The sequence below is a fragment of the Sphaeramia orbicularis genome, chromosome 11 (genome assembly GCF_902148855.1).
Source record: "Sphaeramia orbicularis chromosome 11, fSphaOr1.1, whole genome shotgun sequence".
NCBI lineage: Eukaryota > Metazoa > Chordata > Actinopteri > Kurtiformes > Apogonidae > Sphaeramia > Sphaeramia orbicularis.
Window position 1 is genome coordinate 8,763,022 of NC_043967.1, and position 22,625 is coordinate 8,785,646.

General features: G+C 37.7%; 1 protein-coding gene across 2 annotated transcripts; it reads left to right on the top strand.

Moving 5' to 3' along the window:
• Positions 1 to 1,038: 1,038 nt before the first annotated feature.
• atp6v1c1b (ATPase H+ transporting V1 subunit C1b) lies at positions 1,039 to 22,398 on the top strand. 2 transcript variants are annotated; one of them, XM_030146582.1, is made up of 13 exons: positions 1,039 to 1,196; positions 3,502 to 3,710; positions 3,800 to 3,867; positions 4,506 to 4,591; positions 8,727 to 8,821; positions 8,966 to 9,057; positions 9,346 to 9,444; positions 14,758 to 14,826; positions 15,540 to 15,632; positions 18,109 to 18,202; positions 19,309 to 19,406; positions 19,505 to 19,628; positions 21,571 to 22,398. In XM_030146582.1, the coding sequence occupies exons 2-13, from the start codon at positions 3,579 to 3,581 to the stop codon at positions 21,667 to 21,669; spliced, it is 1,149 nt and encodes a 382-aa protein (XP_030002442.1). In that variant the 5' UTR covers positions 1,039 to 1,196; positions 3,502 to 3,578; the 3' UTR covers positions 21,670 to 22,398. The 2 variants fall into 2 exon arrangements, with proteins under 2 accessions (XP_030002442.1, XP_030002440.1); XM_030146580.1 differs by having other exon boundaries at positions 3,540 to 3,710.
• The last annotated feature ends 227 nt before the right edge of the window (positions 22,399 to 22,625 follow it).

Genomic DNA, 22,625 nt, shown 5'->3' on the forward strand with positions numbered 1-22,625 from the left:
GATTCTGAGAAGCAGCATTCAGTTTTTATGCCCCTAATATTGACACTCACCTCCCACAGAATTGCAGAGCAGCCACAAACCACAGTTCTTTTAAATCAAGACTGAAAACCTTTCTTTGTGGCACTGCTTATCACACTGCACTATAACCTTGATGCTTATATCTTTTATTTTATGTTTTTATATTCTTTTAATATTGTTTTATACAGCCATTGCAGAGTCGCAGAACATCTTCACTGATCAGCTGACTTTGAGTGATATTGAGTGCTGTGTTGTTTCTTGTTGTTTTCTGATGATTTCACTTCTTTAATGTGTTCTGTTCAAATGCTTTTATATTTTGTAAAGCACTTTGAATTACTTTGTCATGGAGATGTGCAGTTAAACTTGCCTTACCAAACAATGATCATGGCTACTTTTACATTTTGACATGGCAGACCATATTAAAGAGATATTAAATTGCTTGTTCCGTGGTTTTTAAGGGGTCTAATTATTTCATGAGTGTAGAGACAGAGCTGACCTGTGAGCTGTACTTTTGCTTTACAGACCTGGATACATTGCCACCTAGACACAGTACTGTTATATTACTGTATGTAATGTGTATATCTCACCACTATAGGTCGACATTGAGCGGCACAATCTGAGCTGTCAAAACAAACAGGCATGCTGCCTTTAAAGACCGTCGGAAACACTATAATTTTACCCCCAAATTGTGCCACCAAAGGGTAGTTTGAGTCTTTATCGGGCGGAGATATAACAGTTCACCAGTAAGGTATACAAATAATAAAAACCAAACACAGCTGGAGACAAAATCGTATGTTCACATCTCTGTTTAGGTAGAGCTATAGCCTGCAGTAGACGACACTTACAATAGGTTAGATTACTGGGTTCACCTAGTAAAAAAAAAAAAGTTAAAGCAAAGGCCTACGTGACAACACGAATTATTCAGTATCCTAACACAATCCAGCCGTTGAAAACACGTCTTCTTCCTGACTTCCATCACGTGAAGGCAGCAATAGTGCGCCATCAGCCGTTACGCAGGCGCAGAACGTCTCCGCTGATCAGCTGACTTTGAGTGGGATGCTATGTTGAAGGACCTTTAAGCCGAAAACCTGCTATTATACGCGCTATGTATGGGAAATCGCGACTCTGTCATTGAATTACACCTCACCGAGCAAGTACTGAATCCATTAAACACGTCGGTAGGTAAAAAAAAAATACACCAGTTATTGATGTCGTGACAACGTGAAACTGCAGTGCAAACAAGCTCGTGTCAGCAGCAGGCTAATTTACCCACACAGGAATTTGATTCATCTTGTTGGCTGTTGTGGATTTATGTTAAAGAATAATCTAAGATTAAGAGCAGATTTGTTTTCATGAAATACGCGATGTGGGTGATGTATGTGTGTTGACTAAAGTGAAAGATGTGTGATGTGTTCAGTGTGTTTTCTCCTTAACACATCAGCTGATCATATGACAGTCAATCAGCAGACACGGATACGTACAGTATGTCTCCACGGAGTCTCGGTCAGCCAGCTCTGTACACTGCAGGAACCATAGTCCAGCATTAGGACTTGAGGAAGTCCTATGATGAATCAGACCAAAAGAGGAACAGGAGGATTTATAACGTGACTCTTATTCGTTCAGATACACGCTTCTAAGAGGTATTATGAAGTCCGGATAAGAGGCATCTGCAAAATGTTTACGTATACCTTGCAAACTTTTAGGGGTACACTGTGAACAGCAGGTCAACCTAGGTGACAGTTACATAACATGTAGCAGATGTCAGTATGGATCTGAATCTGCTACAGAAGTATGTGACATATGCCAATGAAATTATTAGAGGTAGACCAATTAAACTGTGCCAGGATATTTTACAAACTACAGGTATAAAGGCAGAAGGTGCTTGTGATCCACATCTTTTCATTCATTCAGATTATTATTATTTTTTATGTTTACTTATTACTTTCCTTTAGCCTTTAGCTACTGTTGACTGCATTTAGGGTCCTGACCTGTAAAGTTCTGGTGAGGCATGTTTTAGATTTTCAGTTGCACTGTTTAGCAATTTCCAAAAGTTAAAATGGTTAGTTTCACAACAAGATGTCAACTGATAATGGATTTTTTTTTTTTTTTTAAATGAAAAAGCCCAAATCCATCTGTAAGATACTGGAAATGTACTACTTTTACTTTGTTAGAGACTAGATGATTTAAACTAGTTTGATTATTGAAAATACATTTTTGACTTAAACATCTAAAGTAATTCAGGTTAGTTAGCATTTTCTTCTTCATTTTTTAAAGTTTTTTCTTTCTGTCAAAGTAATTTCTTCTGATTGATGAGTCTGAAATTGGCTATTGGAGTCAAGTGCTTTTGATACAGATTTATTTTTATTTATTTTTTTACTTTAATTGATCTGTCAGGCAAAAGAATCAGCCTAACTTTTTTTCCAACAATGGAGGCTATTTTTCTGGGGTTTTATGAGCCAGTTAATCAGCTCTCATCTTTTTCCTGTTTCAAACTCTTCCTATTAAATCAGCCATTAAAAAGCCAATTTGACCTCTGATAATGTGTACAAGGCAAGTAATGTGTACACTGAGATGTTTAAACTCCTGATTGTTAACTGTATCTTGTCTACAGTGTATATTTATCCTCCTTGCCTCCCTGCAAACTCTAGTATATTCTCTAAAGAGGCCATTTTCTTTTCACTTGCCTACTCTTTTAGGGATGTGTAAACAGAACAGCAAAACTGAAGCCACACTCACACTGCCAGGCTTAGTACTTAATTCTGAATTCTCACACTACTTTATTTCTTTACTGTTTGGATGTTTTTATTTTTTAAAAGGTGTCAGATATAAAATTCCAGTCTGAACTGGACTCAGTCCTGAACTGAACCATATGCACAAAACCACAAGAGTCAGAAGCATTTTGATGATTCCCTGTTAAAGAACTAATTCACACAGTGATAATACCCCAATACAAGATTAAGTTGTGGATTCAAAACCTTACTTTGTTGTTAAAATATGTAAGTATCAATGCTCATGTGCGGTAGAATGATCCCTTTCAGAGTTTTACAGTTTTATATGTTGTTTTGGATTCATTTTACTGCTGCATTCATGTATATGTTGCATTCGAATTTCTCATTGAATGTGAGTGACTCCCACCAGTACAGAGTTGTTGAAATGGAGATTCGTCACAGCTCTACACTGGAGGGAGTCACTCACATTCTATAAGAATCTCCATTTAAACTGAAGTAAAGGTTGTGCTAATTCTGATTTGACTGTTCAGACTGGAAAAGAACAAATCTGTATCTGATTCAGGGCTGCATATGGAAGTGCCCTTGATCATAATTGAAAACATCAGATTCTATGTGATTTGGGCTGTTCATACTTTCATGAAAAAAACAAAACAAAACAAAAAACAAAGAAACAGACCGTACTCCCACATGAGAGAAAAGATCAGGTTTGGGCCAGGTTTGCCTCAGTGTGAACATAGCCTGGAACATGTCACAGCAGAGCTTTACCAATAATCTCTGTGTTCCTTCACTCAGTGATTGGAGACCTGGTGGACAAACCTCTGAGCAGCAGCCATGACTGAATTCTGGTTGATCTCAGCGCCAGGCGAGAAGACATGCCAGCAGACCTGGGATAAGCTGATGGTGGCCACCACACGCACCAACAACCTGTCAACCAACAACAAGTTCAACATTCCTGACCTCAAGGTGACACACAACAATATTCTGTGGTTGGTCTATGTTTAACCAGGAGCAGAAGCTGTTTTTTTGTTAATTTAGTGTTTTCTCTCTAACAGGTTGGAACGTTAGATGTCTTAGTGGGTCTGTCAGATGAGCTGGCTAAATTAGACACCTTTGTGGAAAGGTACATTTTTCCCACAGACATACAGAAGCAGCTTTCAGGTTAACAACAACAGATCATTAATGTGTTAGGGAAGGATTTTTAACACGTGTTTTTCTCAAGGTTTTGAGTTTACTTTGACAATGATGATGATGCCTGTAACGTAACATAAAGGAGGGCAGTCAAACTTGCACATATTTAACGATAAGAAATATATAAGAAATATATTAATAGCAATGCTAATTTTAGCAGCAATGAAGGTAAAAGTATAAATTCATGCTGTCATGACACATCACAGTTGTAGTATTTTCAGCTTGCTGGAGAAAATGTTGTTTATTAAGAACAGTGCTTTCTCCTCTGAATTTTTGTATTTATCATTAGAATTGTAAGAAAATGTTATTCATCCATATATTCATATTTGTTTCTATTTAATATCAGGCATAAACCCAGTTAGAAATAAAAAAAAAAACCCAAGTTATTCTTTAAAGGAGTAAAACACATGCAGACAACCTGGCTGTAGGGGTCTTAAAACTGTGTAGACTCATGAGCTGCATTTCATGTGTAGTAATTGGGACAATTGAGAGAATAAGTGTGTTGTTTGTTAACTTTGTGTGTCTCTGCCCTCCCGGTTGGTCTATTACTCCATTTTTACGGGGAGGCAGTGTGGTCAAGAAGGTTGCTCAGTACATGGCTGATGTTCTGGAGGACAGTCGTGACAAAGTTCAGGAGAACCTGCTCGCAAATGGAGGTAATTACTGTTCTCACACTGATACCGACTGGGTTTTCACACTGAGGCTTTGAGGCTGCACCATCTGAGTTGTGAAATAAACTGCATTTGCAATGAAGTTTGCAGATTTTGTTTAAGGCAACTACAGACACATTTGTTTAGACGATCTGTCTTTTATGTATTTCCAGTTTTATTCATTGTGCATTTTTAGGTCGTAATTTTGTATTACCTGTATTTTGGCTTTTGTAAAGCACTTATTGCCATTAGTATAAAGCTGCAACAATGAACTGACTTGCAGAAGATAAGATAAGAAAAAAGTTTATTGCCATTGTTTAGAAACATTGTTAAAAACAACAAAACAATATTCAGCAGCTCTGATGACCGTAAATGTAAAAATGCAACAAGAATAATTAAAAAACACCCTAAATAAAACACCGTGCTATGAAACAGGCTCTGAACAGAGTACTGATATTGGTTGGATGTTAAGTGCAGCTCAGTCTTAGACTGAGGGGTCATGCATTTAACTGCCTGTGGGAAGAAACTGTACAACAGTCTTTTAGTTCAAGTTTTTAGGTTCTGTATCTCTTCCCAGAGATAATTGATAATCGATTTGAGTAATTTTCTAAGGATTAAAAAAAAGTCTAAATTCTCTGAATTCAGCTTCGTAGATGTGATTATTTTCTAGTTTCCCTCCTCTTTGATTGGTAAAGTGATAATCTGAGGTTTTGGGCCTAAAAAACATCTGAGGATGAGATCATGGGGAAACACTGTAACATAAAAACACATTTTAGGGACCAAACAATTAATCAGTAATCAAGAAAATAATTTACAGGTTAACCAACAATTAAAATAATCAGTAGCTGCAGCATTATATTACATAAAAATGAAAACCCTGTGTTTGTCACTGTAGAATGAACCATTTGATAGAGTCAGGTCAGAGTCAGGTGGCATCCTCTGTTTGAGTGGGGACCGGAGTTCATCCTCTTAAGTAAAACTGAAACTCTTAAAGGAGCCATATGTAGGTTTGTGGACAAAACTGGTACTGCAGTCACATTCAAAATACTGTGGAGTGTGGTATCCCCCCCCAGACTTGAGGTTGCCAGGGTAAGGAAACTTTCAAAAAGATTGTGTGTGTGCATATTAGTCTATAGTTGTGCAAAAAATATTTATTTGTAAATTCTCGAATGAGTTCAAGCCCTGGCACTAGTGGCACGAAGCTGCGGCACCCGGGTTGGCTGCTGCAGAATAGCCAAACTTAGCTGAATCTTACCTGTTCAGGAGAAAATTAACAACTTCAGTGGCGGTCTTCAAATTCCTCTCTGTTTTCAACCATCTCCATCTTTCAAAAGCATCTCCTGTACATATCCTCGTTTTGTTTCTCACTTTGCCACGACGTACGTGAGAATCCTAACAAGGCCTTTTAGGTTTATTAACGTCAGATATTTGTGATCAGAAATGTTCCAGCTGCAGCTCAGTGGGAACTGGCAACCTGGATGCCGAAACGCTATTGACTTCGTGATTTGGAGATAGGTGATGGGTGGAGCATCAGACCAAAACACAAAATGACAACATAAACATTACTTGTGGACTGACACTTAGCTTTTCAAATGCACATATTCTGGCTGAACTACTACTGTCAGTGATATCAGTATTTGAAATGAACATGATTCCTTAATGTCTGGTGACATATCAGGGCCATTTTATGATTACTTGGAATACATTCTTACTAGACTAGACTAGATTAGACGAGACTAGACTAGACTAGACTAGAATAGAATAGAATAGAATTGCCTTTATTGTCATTTGACAGTACAAAGTACATCAAACGAAATTGAGTTTGATGATTAGGGACATCGGGCCGCTGCACCTGCTAGAGCGCTACCACAAAACCCTTTTCTTTGAAAATTGCAGTGAAGAACAGAAGATAATGCAAAGCACAAATATAAGACAACATACAGTTTACACACAGTACACGTGGACACATGTAAATTATCGATTAATTCATTAATCATTAGTTGGTTGACCTTGTCCATCAATTAATAATTAATTGATAAGCGGTGATTTTCCTGTGAACCTGAGTTTCTCTTTCAATAGCAAATTGGCAACCTGCAGCATGTGGGATAAACAGACGGGCCAGTCTGTGTTTTGATCCGCCATGTCCCAAAAGCAATTGTAACTCATCAATGCCACGATCTGGCTCTGGTCGTGGCGTCGCAGCGCGGACAAGCCGGCAGCCTTCAGACAGTGTGGGACAGGTGGACAGGATGACTCCCACCATATTCAACCTCAGCGATGAAACCTAGTTTAGGCAGTAGCGCCCCCTACTGTTGACATCACAGATACCGCCGTGGAAAGGGGCAATTAACTGACAATTATTGTAATTTAATCGACAAATAATTGATAGTCGATTAATTGTTTACATCCCTAATTCTTACATACAGCTCCTTTAACTAAGAAACACAGAACAACCTAAAGTTGGCCAGTTCTGTAAGAAATTGGCATTGGGCCTCATGCAGCAACATTCTCTTAAATTTCTCTTGCATTTTCATTAAGAGAGAAACATTTATCATTGCATGTTGGAATGTGTTTTAATCAGACCCTTCTGGACTCAAATTCTAAATATTTTAAGTAATTGGCTTGGAGCAGAAATCTCCTCAAACCCAGAGTTCCACTTACAGGAGGATAAATCCCAGTTACCCAATATAACCAAATGTAACTTTTTGGTAATTTCAGTGGGTACAACAACAGCTTGTTGAGTCATTCTAAGACATTGGAAAATATCAGAAACTCCACAGATGAAAGAATGGGTCTGTGCAATGACTGAAACGGCATCCTATGAATCTATGATCAGTAGATTAAGTGATGACAGAGGGAAGGGGGTGACCCTCTGGGACACGTTTTGGGATTACATAAAAGTAGATTGGTCTGTATGTATGAATGTATGAGTGCATGTACAGGTAAGTGTGTCTATACAGATATTTACTAGTTGATATTATTATGTACCCACCTTCTTTTGTATCTGCTGCCTGTCTTTTTTTTTTTTTATTTTATTTTTGATCTGTTATGTTTATGTGATAAAGAGTATGTTGAGTCTGTCGCCAGGGTTAATTGTTAATTACATACTACCTGTTCTTGTATGGAGAAACATATTAAGTTTGCCATGTACCAAGCCTATGAAAAGTTCAATAAAAACTTGAATTTCAAAAAAAAAAAAAGAGAGAGAAACATTTAGAGGTATTAAATCTGGATGCACCAAATGTTCAGACCGTCCAAGTGAATACCGTGGTAACAGAGGGACGCACAATGACAGAGATCAGAAGAAAGGTGTTTGATATAAAAATAATCTCTGACAGGTACTCTATAGTTTTGCAGGTACCTGTGCTAAAAAGGGGGATCCCAGTCCTGTTTGAATCTGTTGGAGAAGAAAAACTATGGTCCTCCATTTTGCAGTGAAAAAATACATTAATTTCTAAGCATAGGTTATAAGCAAACAAACAGACCACCACATGGACTACATGCCGTCTGAATGAAGACTGACTGCCATTTATGCTCAGAATTTAAAAAATAAATAAATAAAAATTTCATCCCAATAGAGGCCATAGTCTTGTTTTTTTCCCCCAAGAAAATCTGAAAGGACTTATTTGCCCCCCACCCCTTAATTTTATTTGTATATGGTCTACCATGACAAAAACAAATCTGAGGCATAACAAGTTAAAGTAAAAAATATTTATTTCCACTGTGCCCCAAGGATGTTCTTTTGTTTAATTATTTATTTTTGTCTTCATTTTTTGTGATACAAAAGTTTTCTTTCAGACGCTCCAATTCAATTGATGAATATGATATTTTCCAACCACAAATTTAACTAGAAGCACTCGGAGAGCACAGACCTCCACCAAGGCAGATCAGCGGGCCCTTGTGGCCCCCCAACCCCCGATCACCACCAAAATTTAATCATTTGTTTCTTGTGCCAGTATCAACATTTCCTGAAATTTTCATCCAAATCCGTCCATAACTGTTTTGAGTAATCTTGCACACGGACAAACAGACAAACCAACGCTGGCAAAAACATAACCTCCTTGGCAGAGGTAAAAATATAGAGTTTGTTCATGTATGGTTTCTTGCATGAGGCCCATTATCTCCTTCCTTCCCTCTGCAGTGGACTTGGTCACTTACATCACCAGGTTCCAGTGGGACATGGCTAAGTATCCCATCAAACAGTCACTGAAAAACATATCTGAGATCATCTCCAAGGTATGTTGAAACAGACTCATCTGGGTTGTGAATATACTTTTTTTCCCCCATGCTTGTAAAGCATGTTTTTTCTTAGAGCTGTGTATGTTTATATTTTACCTCCATATTCTTCCAAGTATTGACACTTTTTTGCTTGATTTGTAGCAAGCGACTCAGATAGACAATGATCTGAAGGCCAGAGCTTCAGCTTACAACAACCTGAAGGGAAACCTGCAAAACCTGGAGAGAAAAAATGCGTGAGTAGCATATAATAGTATATGTAGAATTCATATGTTCAAACTTTATATTAAAGTATGGAAAATCTGCATTCAGAATGGCATGAAACCAAATAATGGCATTGCTCCAGTTGAGTAGAAACAAAAACTCAGATGTCTCATTTTCCTGCCTTTATGTAGGCACAAGTTATTTTTAATAAAGTGGTGCTTAAAACAATGGTACAATTTTATTAGATGAAAGTGAGAGATCTGTGTATAATCAAGGTTGAAATTCATAATCAATTATCTGGAGTGTGGATTTTCCTTTAGGGGAAGCTTGTTGACCAGGAGTTTGGCCGACATAGTAAAGAAAGAAGACTTTGTGCTGGACTCCGAATACCTGGTTACCATGCTGGTAGTTGTCCCAAAGTGAGTACACATACGGCACACCAACATTAATAAATTACACATGCTGTCATATCTATTTGTATGTGGATGGTGAGACAAATCAGTGGTGGATCCAGGAAAAATGGCGGGGGGGGGGGGCAGGGCAGGATCATTAAAAAGCATTAAATATACATTGATTTTGTGAAAATTGGGGCCATTAAAAAGCATTAAATTCAATGTCCAAAGGCATTAAAAAATACTAATTAAATGCACTTGATGGAGAAAAAAAACATTGTTATTCAGAATTTATTTTGATTAATTTTGATCAGAAGTATAGTGTGATGATTGTTGATATGTGTGATTGTGTGTGTGTGTGTGTGTGTGTGTGTGTGTGTGTATGTATCTGCAGTTGGACATAGGCATTAAATTTGTTTAAAGTGGCATTAAAAAGCATTAAATTACAATTGCTGATACCTGCAGAAACCCATAGAAGCCGGTGCTAAATTAACAGGATAAATGCTTCAAATCGCTTAAAATGGTTTTTTTTTTTTTATTATCATTCACCAATAAAATGATACAATTTAACCTCATTAATATGAACTCTTTTGGAACCAAAGCAAAGAGATGGCTTTAATAAGGTTGGCATCAGTTATGGTATTGAATTCTATTGCATTTCGAATAACTTTAAATTAGAAACAATAGGATACAGTAGAGGCATTGCATTACCATGAATAACAACTACAATTATTATAATATAATATGTCTTTATTACCATTCAAATCTTTAATAACACACTTGTAGTAAACATTATATTAATTAAAACAAAAATACCAGTAGATTTATAGAAACTATATTATATGTATAGTTAATTTAGAAGCAATTTCTAATGCCTAGTTACTTTTCACCCACCCGCAGGTAGATAGGTAGATAGATATTTTTAAATTTTAATATTTAAATATTTTAAATTCTTGGATGAAGTCTGGAATCCATGGACGTCATCAAGTGCTGGTCTTCCTTGGAGAGGCTCTCCCAGGCCTTTATTACTGCTTAATTGTGGGTCTTTCACCCTTTAGTATAGTCTTCAGTAACTGAAAAGCTGCTCTATTGGGTTGAGATCAGGTGACTGACTCAGCCACTGAAGAACATTCCATTTCTCCTCAAAAGCTCCTGGGTTGCTTTTGCAGTATATTTTGGGTATTACTGAAATTAAACCTTATTGATCTACTTTTATACTTGTACACGATATTATCAACCCTTTTGACCATACCCACATAGGAGATTGGAAGGGAACCGTTTCTTATTTATTAGCTTACCGGCCAATAGGCTGTAAGCTATTGTCGTCATGCAGCGTCCAGCGTCGTCGTCATCTGTCGTCATCTGTCGTCATCTGTCGTCGGTTACAAAACTTTCAGTCGTCTTCTTCTCCGAAACTACAGTTCTGATTGACTTCAAACTTGGTATACAGCTTCTTTATGATGATGTCAACAAAAGTTAGCCAAATTATTTGGATCCGGATCTGATTCTGGATTTGGTGCGACTTTGAAAAATTTCCCCATTATAAGAGATAGGAAGTGGATCAATACAATAATAGTCTCTGGTATGTCTGTCCATCACCTAACCCTCTGGACCACACAGCCCCCCCAAATACCATGATAGATGACCCGTCTTGAAATACCATATTTTCATTGCAAAGGCATTCAGGCACCCTTTGCTGCATATAAATCCTTAAAGTCCATTGTTATTTGATGGTTACATACTTTGAGATACATATTGCCAACATATTTCACTACAATTTATGACCAAAGTTGACCTATCGTAAGTCAATCAAGCCATTATTGTATGCACATTGTTTCCAGAATAATATGTGTGAAATACTTGTTTCAACAATACGGAAGTGTATTGCATTCACACAAAAAATTTAATTCGGCTCTGTTTTTCTGAATTAACGAAATAATTATCTCATAATTACGAGAAAAAATACGTTTAAAAAAAAATCGGCGCTGTTTTTCTGAATTTACGAGATACTGTTTTCTGGAAAAACAAATTTTTGCTCTGTTTTTCTGAGTTTATAAGATACTGTTTTCTGGAAAAAAAATAAATTTGCTCTGTTTTTCTGCATTTACGAGATACTGTTTTCTGAAAAAAAAAAAAAAATTGGCTCTGTTTTTCTGAGTTTATGAGATACTGTTTCCTGAAAAAAATTAAATTGGCTCTGTTTATCTGTGTCAGTGGGACAGTGGTCCCTGATCCAGGCAGGAGCTCCTTCTACCTGTGCTGCTGAAAAGCCTTCGGGGTGCATGAAGTTTTTTCCGTTCTTGTAACCGGTTCCGTTTATAGATCATGGAACTAGTTTCGTTTACAGAACTCAGAACCAAGCTGTGCTCCGACTTCCAAGCCCCGCTTCGCGCACGTATCAAGCCCTCCGAGCGCACCGGTGTGCAAGCCGGACAGGAGCCAGCGCTCGGAGCCTGTAGCCTGGCTTCCTGACAGGACACGACGCGGTGATGGGAGTTGGCATTAATGAAGTCAAATAAAATGACATTCGCCAGCATTAAAGAAAATATAAACAGCAGAAGAGTGCAAATGTGTATTCATTTATTTGTCAGACCTGAAATGTGGCTTAGAAATGTGGCTGTATACACAAATTGCTGTGTTCATTATCTCTGCCACTGATGTTACTCTGCTGTTATTCTGGTGTACTGATATGCGGGTACTACTTCATTTGTATGCAGTAACATGGGATTCAGACCTGATAGAAGATGCACATCAGTTCACCCACAGCACAACTGTTGGAGCAAATTTCCTGTATTGCTGCAGCCAATGGTGGTTGTCAACACATGTAACTTGAAAAGTTGTGTTTCAAAAACAATCTTGTGTTTAATTCCACCAATAAATTGATAGCTTTAGCAGCAGCAACCACAATGAAGAGCGAAAAAGCCATATGAAGATTTGTTAATTCTGCTAGAAAACAGTCCACAGACCTGCTACCACCTGTGTAATACTGATTTATGTTTGGATTATGTACCCAGCTTTACTGATAAAATACATCTAACTTCATCCAACTCCAACTTAAGATCTGTTTAAAAAAAATACGACAACCAAGCAATGCCTGTCAAAAAAGCCAACAAGAAAGAAAATCTACACACTGACAGAAAAATGTTCCATTTGGTGAATTCTACTCGTGAAATAATTTATCACAATTTTGTTTTACAGTCTTAAAAAGCAATATTAAGTCAGGTTTATTTACTGCATCTGTTTTAAAAAAATGCCCAACACCCAAAATGTTTTCAAATAGTTGTACTCCAGTTTGGATGCTTTCCCATATTGACAGAAAATTGAGGTTCTGCACATACGTCACAAGATCAAGTGGTTTTCTGTTTACGACGCCATATTGGTAGGCAAGCTTTCCTTGGATTGTACAACGTGTTAAACGATGGACCTGCTAAACTCCTGTGTGCCATTTGTTACTTAGCTTTCACCAACTATAAGTTAGGCAGAAAAACCGCTCGGTTCCATCGGTGGCAGTGGTGGTTCTGTTCTGCCAACCGCTGTTTATAGTTATTACCGCGGTTAGTGTAGCTTCTCAGTATAGTTAGCCTGTGTATCTGTTGGGCTTAGCGGCATGGGAAAAAAAATTGTCATCATGTGGTACGGTGATGCAGACCCCTTTAAACCTACCAGGAGGGCTTCCCCTGACCTATCACCCTATAAAAACAGAGTGATTGTGGATCTACCTGCTCCCTTGGCAGCCAGAGTTTCCTCAGCTGGAAATGGCAGTCGGAGCTGTGCAGGTGACACCGGTGAGTTCAGCTGGAGCTGGTGACAATACTGCCACCCATCTGTGCAAGTCTGCTTTTCTACTATGGGACAGCCTTCCCCATGCCGTCAGTTCAAATTATGTGGCCGTGAAAGAGAAGATGAGCTCGGTTTTTGAACAGAGACAGTTAATGGACCGTTTTAGAGCTAACATATCGGCTCGTTCATGAGTTCCAGGGCAGAGCCTGGGGGTGTACGGCTGATGTGAGCCGGCTGGAGCTGGTACTCGTGTTTTTGCCTCCAAGTTGCCTGCGCATCACCGTTAGTAAACATTGAAACTCATCTATTGCCGCGTCTCCACTACGTGGAACCGGCTCGACTTGACTCGGGTACCAGATATTGTTCTTGGAGACCGTTTCCATTACAGATACTACAGACTTTACAGTACCAGGATGTCATAGTGATGCGGCGAGTTACTTCTGTGTCATCTGCTCAGAGCTGCTGAACACTCGTTGCGTGTTGTCTCGTCAAGCTCATGCTGAATTTTTACGTCGACCATCAAAGACTGAATCTCCTGACTGAATGGTGTAGTTTTGCAGGCTGTCATCATGTAGATTAACCTACCGCTACATTTACTGTAAACTTCCGCATCTGTTTTTTGTAAAACGGCGGGTCACAGAGACAACTCTGACCAATCAGTGGTCTGCAGTGTTTACACGTCGCGTTTTAGTATCTGTTCCCCATTCTTGGAACCTTGGCGGAGGTGATACCAAAAGAGTAGTACTGGGTACCAGATTCCAGGTCCTTTTTCGTAGTGGAAACGTAAAAAGGTCGAGTCGAGTTGAACCGAGCCGGTACCAGGTAGTGGCATATGGTGCCTTTATCACATGCAGACATATCCGCAAATAACAAAACACGCAAACGCGAGTCCAAAGAAAAACACAATATAAAGCAACAGTTCTGACTTTGTGGATCCAGATAGCGTGCCTACCAATATGGTGGTGTAAACAACAATCACATGACCAGCGACGTCAGCTGCAAGTCCTCAATAGTCTCATCGGTTTCACCTGAGAACATCTAAGCTTGGTACCAGATTGAACTAGAAAAGCACTCGGAGCGCAGACCTCCGCCAAGCGCAAAAATTCCCCACATAATCGGTGATACAAATCCTACATTTATTTTTAAAAATAAAATCCGCCTTCTGGATCAGATCCGGATCAGCCTTTGAAATGTGATAGAGGACCCCATTGTCAATTCCTGAGTTAAATTTCATGAGTTTTGGTCAATAATTAAGTGAGATATTGGGAAATGAAAATTTTGGCCCCATTTACCACAATGTTAACGAAAATTTCAAAGTGATCCAAAATCCAGGATTTCTTCTGGATCACCCCCAAAAGTTAATCATTTCTTCCTTATCCCATTTCCAACAAACCCTGAAAATTTCATCAAAATCTGTCCATCACTTTTTGAGTTATGTTGCACACTAACGGACAGACAAACAGACAGACAAACAAACCCTGGCAAAAACATAACCTCCTTGGCGGAGGTAAAAATTCTTGTTCTAACGTGAAGTAAATCACTCTTGTCTTTTCTCTACAGGACAGGCTATGCTGACTGGCAAAAGACATATGAAACCCTGGCAGAAATGGTTGTACCACGTTCCACTAAGTAAGGATAACAAGACGTACATCTACTTTTGTCAATGACCGGCTGTAGGAAGTATAAAAAATATGAACAGTAATCTTCATCAGGGTCCAGTTGTACAAGTCAAATGGATGTTTCTTGTTTCTCTAATCATTGCATTGTTACAGTTCAGCTTAGGATCAATAGCTAAACTTGTTGGTGTTTTCACCTACATTGCTGCACCTTATTTTCTTTCCAATATTGTTATATTTCACATTTAAACAGTTGACAGCCCAATGAAAACAAATTTGTAGCCTGTTTTGGATCCCAACCCTAAGTTTGGGAAACACTGGCCTATTTAGATAAAACTTACTTGACTACTGAAAGTAATAGGAGAGAGTGGGTTTTTGTCTCTAGGAATGTTCTTGGTGTATTATGAAAACCTACTGAAATGTGACTGCAAACACACCACTCCTTTATCCTCCTGAGACCTAGGAAAATGAAAGTTTTAGCTTTTTTACATTAAACAGTTGTCTTGATTGGAAACTGCGTATTGCAACAGTTTTTTTCATATAAAATTTAAAAATATTTTTTATTTATTTGTTATTTAATGGAATGTCCTTTGCAATGGACAGCATTTTTTAAGTAAAACTGAAACTTTTATCCCCTGCAGAGGACAAAAATGCATTGCTGGGTCTAAGGAGGATATGAGACACTTCAGTCCTAATGCAGGCTCTGTTGTCCATTGTGTCCTCAAGGCTCCTGTTTGAAGACAATGACAGCGGCCTGTTCAGTGTCACTCTCTTCAGGAAGGCAGTGGATGACTTCAAACACAAAGCCAGGGAAAACAAGTATGGTTTCACTGTCTTATAACATCTGAGTCAGATGATAATTTCTGCACTGAAATTTCCTACTACTCCACTTGACTCAATCCACCTTTTAAAATAAATTACTATACTACCACTACAACACAAAAAACACAATATAACAGGGTGTTAGATCACAGACCGGTATCTGTTGTAGTGAGAATGAAAGCTATTACCAAAGCAAGAAATCCAATGAACACAACTCAGCAGGTCTACTTTCACTACAGCCACATCATCAACACATACACATTTCATACACCACTGGAAGCAGCACAACCAAAAGAAAAGCAAAAAAATACAGAGAATAGACTATTGGTAATAATGTAATACATCTTTATGGAACAAATATAAAAATGTAATGTGTAAATGTAGGTCAGTATTTGGGGTGGACAGTCATACTTTCCTAATTCTGCTGTACAAATCAGCCAGCACTGATAAATGAGGCAGTTGAAAACAATGGTCCTTTAACACACATCCCTATTTATTCTGCCTCTGCATCTGGAGGTTATGACATATAGATACAGATTACAACAAAGAAAAGAAACTTCTCCAACATCTGAACAGAAAATGCACTGTTGCCAATAAAGTTGGAATAACTTTTTCTGACACATTCCTCTTTTTTCCTACTTATACACATCAATAATCATCTTTGACCAGGTACAATGATTACATACTGAATCCCAGTTACACTTTATCTACCAAGAATAAATCACATTGGTACAATCATTGCATGAGAAGAGGTAAAAACATTTTATTCCATTTGTAAGGGCAGCAGTGCACAACTTCAGGTGCTGTCAACGAAGCAAACTGTGGCTTAGATTTGAATATTTAATTTCTTTCTCTCTCTTTCTTTTTTTTTTTTATACATTTCTTTATTGATTTTTTTTTTTTTTTCAATAGTCATACAAGACACAAAGAAAAAAACACAAACACATATTAAACATACCGCTCAGATGTAATTTAAAAGTAGAGTGGCAAGAAAAACTATGTGAACCTATTTAAAAATTCATACCTTTTTGCATGAATTGGTCATAAAATATGTCACAAGTACAAGCAAGCACAATGTTTTTATACCACACATATGCAGTTATCATGTTTCATATCTTCTATTGAACACAGGTATTAAACACTCAGAGTGCTGCTCAAAATAATAAATGAGACCTTAGGCTAATAATTCCAAAAAGGGTTAATTGGAGTCAGGAACTTGCAAACCTGAAGTCCAGTCAGTGAATTGAGATCTGAGTTGGGGTGTGGAGCTCCTTTCACCTTTTAAAAATCACTTGAATGTTTTGTGTTTGCTGTTCACTGCTGATGTGAGCCATGCCTCTCAGAGAGCCTTCAATCGAGAATTTTTGATTTGTTTAAAACTGGTAGGAGTCACAAAGTAATCTTACAGACTTTAGGGGTTCACCAGTCCACAGTTAGACAAACTGTCTACAAATGGAGATGATTTAATACTATGACTACTTTCCCTAGAAGTGAACATTCAGCCAAGCTGACTCTGATGGCATCATGCAGAATGCTCAGTGAGATAAAAAAAATAAAAAAAAATAAAAAAGAACCCTAGAGTAACACCTAAAGGCTTGAAGGACTCGTTGGAACAGATTAACATCTCTGTTCATGAGTCTACAATATGTAAAAGATTATACAAGTTTAGAGGAAGTTGCAGCTTTCCAATAACCCACCACTGAATACATGAAGCTTTTCAGTGAGCGCCTCAACACTGCAGAAGTGGAGGGGGTTCACTTATGTTTTCCATTAGCACTGTGAGTGTTTAATAAGTATGTTCAATAAAGACATGAAATATTATCATTGTTGGTAGTAGGTTAAGAACATTTTTTGCCTGTACTTGTGACTTAGATGCAGATGAGATTATATTTTATTGCCATTTCATGCAGAAAACTAGAAAGGGTTCACTTTATCTGTCTTGCAGTTGTACTGTATATCAGCCAGATTTACTCTACTGCCTATCCTCAAACTGAGATCTGTCATGATTTGCTCACACCCCCTGCTCACGATCATGCTGACAAATGTTGAAATTCGCATGGGAATGACTGTACACTCAGTTTTTATTTCCATCCAGTTGTTTTATAAATGAGGACCACTGAGTTCATGTTTTATTTTTCCACAGGTCTTTGTTATGTTTCTTTAACATTAATTATTTTATAAAAAATTATATATCTCTTGGGAAATGAATCATCACCACCCGGCAAAGAGTAGTAATGACAACTCACAGAGAGTACCTATTTGTAAAAGCAAGCGTAGGCTTGTTGCAGCCTTTCTATAATAAGCATAATTTGGTTGGCACTCAACAGTCTCTCCAATTAGCACAGCACAGGGTCTTGTGTGCATTTATATTTATGTCTGTGCCTGCAGTGTATTTTCAGGGGTGCTCTTGAGTTTATGTGTGTGTATTCACAAACAGCTGATCAACAGGCCACTGTTGTGTGTCCTGACCCAGGTTTACAGTGCGTGATTTCCAGTACAACGAAGAGGAGATGAAGGCAGACAAAGAGGAGATGACACGTTTGTCCACTGACAAGAAAAAACAGTTTGTACGAATGCTTTTTTTCTGCTCAAGCAGCACCACAAACCTATTGCTAACATTTTAGTATGACTAAGAAGCACTCTGTGCAAAGTGTGCTGGATTTATTTTGATGACTACAGCCCTGACCAAACATTTTTACTTGTGGGCTATCCAGACCAAAGATAACAAAATGTGGCAAATTTAGGTTGTGCAGGAAAAAGGTAGTTCTGCATTGCACAGTGAGAAAGGTTTACAGATGGCTTTTACTTGTGACTAAAAACAGTCTGGGACAAAATTCTGACTATGTCAAACATGTAGTTTGACCATGTCACAGTGTGAAGCTGCTGTGACCATCTTCTACTTAACAACCAACACAAATTTTGCAGGAAAATGACACACGCTGATCAATGCAGCACTTAAGTTTATGTTGCTAAATACTAATTTCAACAGTCTTTCCAAAATTGTCATCTCAATTTGGTCTGTTTTCCTGAGTCACAGCCCGCTGCTCATTCTTTTCCTCATCCTGACTGGAGGTATTGCTTGGACTTATAAATACCGCTTTTATAACAACACCATCATTAACTTAGAATCATTATTTACAACTTTAGCAGCACTGCTAGATGACACGTGGTGTTCTTATTTCATGGTCTGCATGCATGTGGTCCCAAGATTTGCTAGATCCATGTCATACAGTATGGCTGCTGGTAAATTTAAACTGCATTTAACCCATCGCTAGCTGAACATGCAGGAACACATCACACACTGCAGACTAGGAGCAGTGGGTTGCCATGTCAGGTGCCAGGGATTTTCCCACAGATTGACTTGTAATCCAATGTCTTGAGAAAATCTTGTAAATTAACAAAGACAGAGAACTAATTGTATAAATAACTAAATATAAATGTATGCTCTCTACAACCCTGCAAAAGCAACAAAGCTTAATGTGGATGCAGATGTTTGCAAAATGCTGTATAGAAAAAAACTGTTATAATTTCACTAAATGCTGTTGGTAATGAAATGAAGGTAGTTTTTTTTAATCAAAACAAAAAAATTGGGATGAATTAGAATGAAATATAAGAGCAGTTTGACATTAGTAAAAAGTGTATGTTTAACTTCGTCTTCTTGCTGTTCATTTAGGGGCCTTTGGTTCGATGGTTGAAGGTGAATTTCAGTGAGGCTTTCATTGCTTGGATTCACATAAAAGCTCTTCGTGTATTTGTGGAGTCAGTGTTAAGGTGAGGGAAAATTCAGCTTTGAAAAGTTAATGAGCATGCTACATGTATTATCTTCCGTTTCTCCTGATGAAAGATGTCTTCTTTTCCTGACTGGGTAGATATGGGCTGCCGGTCAACTTCCAGGCCATGCTGCTGCAGCCTAACAAGAAGAATATGAAGAAGCTGAGAGAGGTGCTGTACGACCTGTACAAACACCTGGATAGCAGCGCTGCCATCATCGATGTGAGTCCATTTACTTCCTGTTTCTCTACAAGAACAGCTGATTTTGGCTTTGAAAGGCTGTGGTCTTAAACTTTTAATCGGCTGTTGAACAGCCTATTTCAGTTTAATTGTTGTTTTCAATAAATTGCTTACTCGATTTTTTTGGTCACTCACTCCCATTTCTTCTTTTTGCATTTTGAAACTCTACTTAGAACCTTCTTAAGATGCAACCGAGCAAAATATAAATTCATACAATTTTTCAACTGGTCTTAAAGATTTTGGTCAGGTGTGTATTTTACCTCCAGGGGTCAGCCATGGAACTGTTCCATGGCCCTGACAGCCCACCACTGATGCAACAGGCATTTTGTAAATCAACATCATTCAAAGTGAATGTTTTATTTTCTGAGAGAATTTACAGGTGAAGAAACAGGTAGGATCTGGCAAGTTACCAGATGAATTTATTGCAGCTATTTTAAATGTTCAAGATTAAAGATCCAATGCAGCAGCTGCAACTTCCTATATGGTTTACAAATACAAATATACAATACAGTAATTGTGGTACCTAGTCTAGATAAGCATAAGCATATGCATGTTATCATTCAGTTCATTTAATAATATGATTCTTTATTCTTTATCCTCTGAATGAATTAGGAACACGAACAAATCAAAACATGGGAAAATTCATGGAGTGAAGGGAGAGAAACATCACTTAGACTGTTTACATCCAGTACACTGTATTCAGTACAAATATAGATACAGTACATTTGTCTTTGTTTATATGGTGTTACTCCCAAATCCCAGGCATGTATAGAATTAGAGCCACAAGCCTCTAAGTGACATGATCTCCCTCCAGCTGCCCCATTAAACCCATTAATAAATCAAAACACAGTGACATGGATATTTGTCTTTAAGTCCAGAAAAAGTCACTTAATTTTTACATCACTATTTTTCACATGCTTTGAACTAAACCTGCATAAAATTGATATCATATTCAGATGTGTCTTGTTCCTTCTGGAAAGGGTTGCCCTGAGCCAAATTTTAGTCACTAGCCATATTTCCATAAAATGTCAAGTGAATTTGAAGCAAACTTCTGAAAAGAAAAGTAAATTAAAGTGAATCCATAAACTGGTGTGTAGTGAATAAACAAGGCAGTGTGGTATTGTCACATGATGGGCTACATGGTTCTAATAAACAGAGTAAAAGTACTTCAGTATTCATTACTTCTGAAAAGGCTGCAGCTATGTTGTCTTCAAAGTCCCCAGTCCACATTACATGTTTTTATTAGAATAATTTGTTTTAAAAAACAGTGTTTTCTTTTCCCTTTTAGTGCATTTTCCCTTTTTCAGTAAGGTTATAGACCACCTTAAATGTACACAAAAATATCAGAAGCTTTTTTCATTTTCCATAAACAACATATGTGCTGTAAGTAGGTTTATAGAGCTGCACCTGCTGTCAGACTTGGAGAGGATTATTTATCTATAACAAATGGTAAAAATGTATTTTATGATATTAGATTTTTCATATTCACTCTTGAGTGGCATGCTACCTCTGTGTTCCTAATGTACAAGAGGAACAAGACCAGCGTTCAGACAAGAACTGTGCAGCTCTTTTAGGAATTTTAATGAATAGTTCATGGTCTGTGCATATAATAATAACAATAAAGGGTGAGGTGTGAGGCAAATATGCAGTCAGTAACATCTACATTAAGAATTTATGCCAAAATTATGTGATTATGTATCTTCTTCTCGATTGCTCTAAATGGACACCCCTGTCTCTGTGATGAAAGCTGCCGTACAGCGAAGGTCCTCCAAGACAGTGTAGAGTTTCTGTTTTAGAGTGGTCTCCTCCATCCACAGTTTTTGCCTTAGGGCATTGTACTTGGGACAGTATTCTAGCAGGTGCCCTGTGCTCTCTGATTATGTATGTAATCTTGTGTCTTCATGTAACTTCCATGTGTCTGCAGGCCTCCATGGACATCCCAGGGCTGAATTTGAGTCAGCAGGAGTACTACCCCTACGTTTCCTACAAGATTGACTGTAACCTGCTGGAATTCAAAGTCTAGATACATTGCCATCATCCTCTTTCTCTTTGTCCATTGTGTTTTGATGATGTGAAATGTTCACATTTCCGAGCTTTAATTTATTCCACATTCATTCCCTATTTTTTCCTCTTTTCACCTTTGTGTTCTCTCTTTCTTTTTCGCACTTATGTTCTCAGTACATTCCTGGGTCCACATTGAATTAAGTACTTACTGAAAACTAATACTACTTGATGAATATCGGTCCTTCCTTTGTGGTCACTTCCTCTTTACATCGTTTACACCAGGTGACATTCCTTAAAGCACCAGAGGACATGTACAAACATGCATTGTTATAGTGGTACTTAATTCAAGGTAACAAAAACAGTACATAGTTGGGAAAACAGGGAAAGAAATGAGTCTATGTTAAATATATAGTATTTATTTGAAGCTTTAAAATCAGTGAGTGTGTTCTTTGTTTGTTCAGTTTTTTAAAGTGGTTTTAGTTCCATGTAAAGGAATGTCTGTTTACAAGTAGATACTGACCATTGTTTCTCCATGAGATACTCTATTAATTCTGTGAAATGCTGAAAACAAGTCATTTTACAATATAAAGAAGCAATATGTTTGCTGATTGTATGCGCTGATGATTTCTGTATATTAAGCAGTTTGAGAAATTCTATGTTTCTGTGCAAATATTATACCTTCAGTGACTGAAAATTGAACCGTGTATTTAAAATAAATGTGAAAATAAATACTGTATGTGTAATACTTGTCTGACTCCCCTTTTCCTTGTTTGTAGATTATATTGTATATGAGCTCTTTGAAAACACACATATCAGTTGTCAGTGAAATGAATTGATTACTTTCATACAAAATGGATTCAACAAGTACTTCCTCTAAAATTCATAAAAGCCCCACTGTAAAAGTTCACTAGTGGACTGTAAATTTTGCAGACATTTGCATACTTCATTCCAAGCAGTCTTTCAGTTCTAAACTAA

What these genes read in the sequence shown, in the direction of transcription:
- atp6v1c1b (XM_030146582.1), top strand. Translation starts at nt 3,579, where the DNA reads ATGACTGAATTCTGGTTGATCTCAGCGCCAGGCGAGAAGACATGCCAG. An exon ending in TTTGTGGAGTCAGTGTTAAG is followed by an intron (nt 19,407 to 19,504) that starts GTGAGGGAAAAT and finishes CTGACTGGGTAG; the next exon opens with ATATGGGCTGCCGGTCAACT. An exon ending in GCAGCGCTGCCATCATCGAT is followed by an intron (nt 19,629 to 21,570) that starts GTGAGTCCATTT and finishes ATGTGTCTGCAG; the next exon opens with GCCTCCATGGACATCCCAGG.